The sequence below is a fragment of the Pteropus vampyrus genome, unplaced genomic scaffold (assembly GCF_000151845.1).
Source record: "Pteropus vampyrus isolate Shadow unplaced genomic scaffold, Pvam_2.0 Scaffold214, whole genome shotgun sequence".
Taxonomy (NCBI): domain Eukaryota; kingdom Metazoa; phylum Chordata; class Mammalia; order Chiroptera; family Pteropodidae; genus Pteropus; species Pteropus vampyrus.
Window position 1 is genome coordinate 562,700 of NW_011888995.1, and position 2,738 is coordinate 565,437.

Sequence of the window (2,738 nt, forward strand, 5' to 3'; positions counted from 1 at the left end):
GCACCAGTGCGGCATCTGCAGCAAGGTCTTCCAGAACAGCAGCAACCTGAGCAGGCACGTGCGCTCGCACGGTGAGTCCCGGGGCAGCCAGCACCCAGCGTCGGCGTCCCCAGGGGCCGCCCTGCGCCCCCGCTGGCGGCAGCTTGTGCCTGCAGTGCTGAGTCAGCTGTCTGCTGGTCGCCTCCTAGGTGACAAGCTGTTCAAGTGCGAGGAGTGTGCGAAGCTGTTCAGCCGCAAGGAGAGTCTGAAGCAGCACGTCTCCTACAAGCACAGCCGGAACGAGGTGGGCGGCCCGCGCGGAGCAGTCACGACGGGCGGGGCGAGGGGACAGGAGAGAGCCAGGCGGCCACGGTGGCAGGCCAGGTGCCGACAGGGTGGCGGGGGGCGCCGTGGGCACTGGTGCTGCCGGGTATGGGGTCCCTCCTGGGCACCCGGGCGGGAAGAGTGAACGTCGCTGTCCCCGAGCCAAGCGGGAGACTGGTAGAGAAACACGTAAACCACGCACACGCGGGCGCCGCCACAATGGCCACCCCCACTGACGGCCGCCCTCCGCCAGGTGGACAGTGAGTACAGGTTCCGGTGCGGCACCTGTGAGAAGACCTTCCGCATCGAGAGCGCGCTGGAGTTCCACAACTGCCGGACAGGTGAGCGGCCGCCGCGTCGTTTGGGCGCAGTGGCCACCGCCAGGCTGAGGGTGAGCGTGGGGGTCACGGCCTCGCCCTCGGCCTCCCTCCATGCGCTCGGCTGCCCTGTGGCCTCTGGCGAGTGCAGGACACGGAGGGGACCTTGCCGAGTCTCAGGCCTGGCGGCTTGCTTGCTGGCGTTCTCCAGCCAGCACTTTGGGGGCCCCTCCTTTCACCCTAAGTGCTGGGTTTGTCCTGGGACCGGGTGAGGAGCGAAGGGGCGTGCTGCCTGGAGGAGCGAGGCCTCTGCCCACTTGGCGGAGGGCCGTCTGGAACCTTAGCTTTCTGCTGCCGGGCAGCAGGCTGGCTTGCCCAGGCCGTTTGTCGTGAGCCTGCTTCTGCCTGCCTGTCGCCACGTGACGTGGAACCTGCTTTGCTTGTGTGTGGTCAGATGCGGGTGTGCTCTGACCATGCTGGGTGCTGCCTCTGGCGACTTCGCAGCTGGCAGGCGCGCGTGGTGAAGAAATCCCCAGCACAGCAGGGAGGCAGTGTCACAGGAGCCGCAGTGGGGGAAGCCCCTTCCCCCCAGCACCCCGTCCCGCTCTCCCCATGCTCCTGGGTGTTCTCCCTTTCCGGGGAGCTCGTCGGCTTAGAGACCCGCCTGGTTAGCCTTCGGTACCGAGCCCTTTCCGGCTGCACACGCCCCCTCCCCTGCCCCCCGGGCACCTCACTTGCATCTCTGTGCTGGTTCTTGCTCAGCTGCTCTCTAGGGAACCTGAACCTGAACCGGCCAAATCTTCGCGGCCCCGCCTCCCGCAGCCAGCGCCCGTCCGCAGCCTCTGTCTCGTCCTTTTGTTTGGTTCTTTTGTTCGCTCGTTCTGCTTTGACGGCTTCTGCCTGAAACCATGGCTTGTGACTTCCATCCCTGGCGGGGCTTTTCCGAGGGGCAGGTTAGTCTCGTTTCACCTGAGCTCCAGCTGCTTTGCAGCGTCCATGTTCATGGCCTGAGGGGCCTCAGGAACCATCCGACGAAGGCCGTGTGCCGCAGCACCTGCATTCTAGCCCTGCACCCCGGCACCCCCCAAACCTGGGGCGGATCCTCCCAGCGGTGTCCAGTGCTGAACTCGCGGAGAGCCGCAGCCGGGGTCGGCGACCAGCGTCAGATGATGCCTCGTGTGGCCGCTCGTGGGCCTGCACGAGTGCAGGGACCAGATGGCAGAGCAGCTGTGGCACCCTGTCCCGTCCTGTCCTGTCGGTGAGGCCGACCCAGGGGCGAGCAGAGACGTCGTTCTCTTTCACTGTTTCTCTGGAGGGGAACGGAGCAGGAGGTAGCGCGTCAGCCGCAGCGGCTCCACCGCTGCGGACAGGCCAGGCCCTCGTCCTGGTTACACAAAGTAACAGCGACAGCAGTAGAGAAGCACTTTGTTCTCCTGAGGTGCTCTCGTTCCAGAGGTTGGAAGTCTTGGATGACACACGTGGATGCGGAGCTCGTTCGCTTGCCGTGGCGTTTGCGTGCTGTACGCTTCGTGTGGTTTTCACGCTGAGAACGTGTCTCAGCAGACGGCTGACGCGGGAGTTCGTGTGACTGGGGGAGCAGCTGGGACGCGTGGTCTGATGGGTGTTTCTCCAGCTCCCCCTCAGCGATGCCTGTCCTGGGCCTGACAGGGCGCTGCTGCAGCTCCTCCGAGTGGTCCCCGTACTGCCCTTGACCATCGGGCTGCGCTAGCGAACAGCAGAGGGTCAATTCCAGGCCTTTGGGCGAAACAGTGCTCAGGTCCCGTGCAGCCTGGCTTCCCCGGGAACCCCCCGCCCCATCTGATCGCTGGGCGACCCCGTGCCCACGCCTCTGCCGGAACCCAAGGACTGGGCGCATGCTGGTTGCTGCGTTTTAGCAAAACGCAAGTGCTGGCCTCAAGGCAGCAGTGTCGTTGGCGGGAGGTGGTCGTGGGGACCACACGCTGTCTGCATTCGTGTGGACGCCACAGCAGAGAAGCCACCCGGTGTGAGGGGCCGGTCCCGGACAGCTGTGCTCCAGCTCCCCCACCGGGCAGGGGCTGCAGCTGGGCCGGGAGTAAGGTTAAAGGGATTTGTCGCCATGGGCCGGGAGGGACTCGC

At 65.8% G+C, this 2,738-nt stretch overlaps 1 protein-coding gene across 1 annotated transcript in view; it reads left to right on the forward strand.

Annotated features, from left to right (window-relative positions):
- PRDM15 (PR/SET domain 15) overlaps window positions 1–2,738 on the forward strand; it is a 55,666-nt gene that overhangs the window by 22,931 nt on the left and 29,997 nt on the right. The window contains exons 9-11 of the mRNA XM_023538198.1: window positions 189–283; window positions 557–644; window positions 1,383–1,390. Of these exons, the coding sequence (XP_023393966.1) occupies window positions 189–283; window positions 557–644; window positions 1,383–1,390 (191 nt within the window). The remainder of the gene's footprint in view (window positions 1–188; window positions 284–556; window positions 645–1,382; window positions 1,391–2,738) is intronic.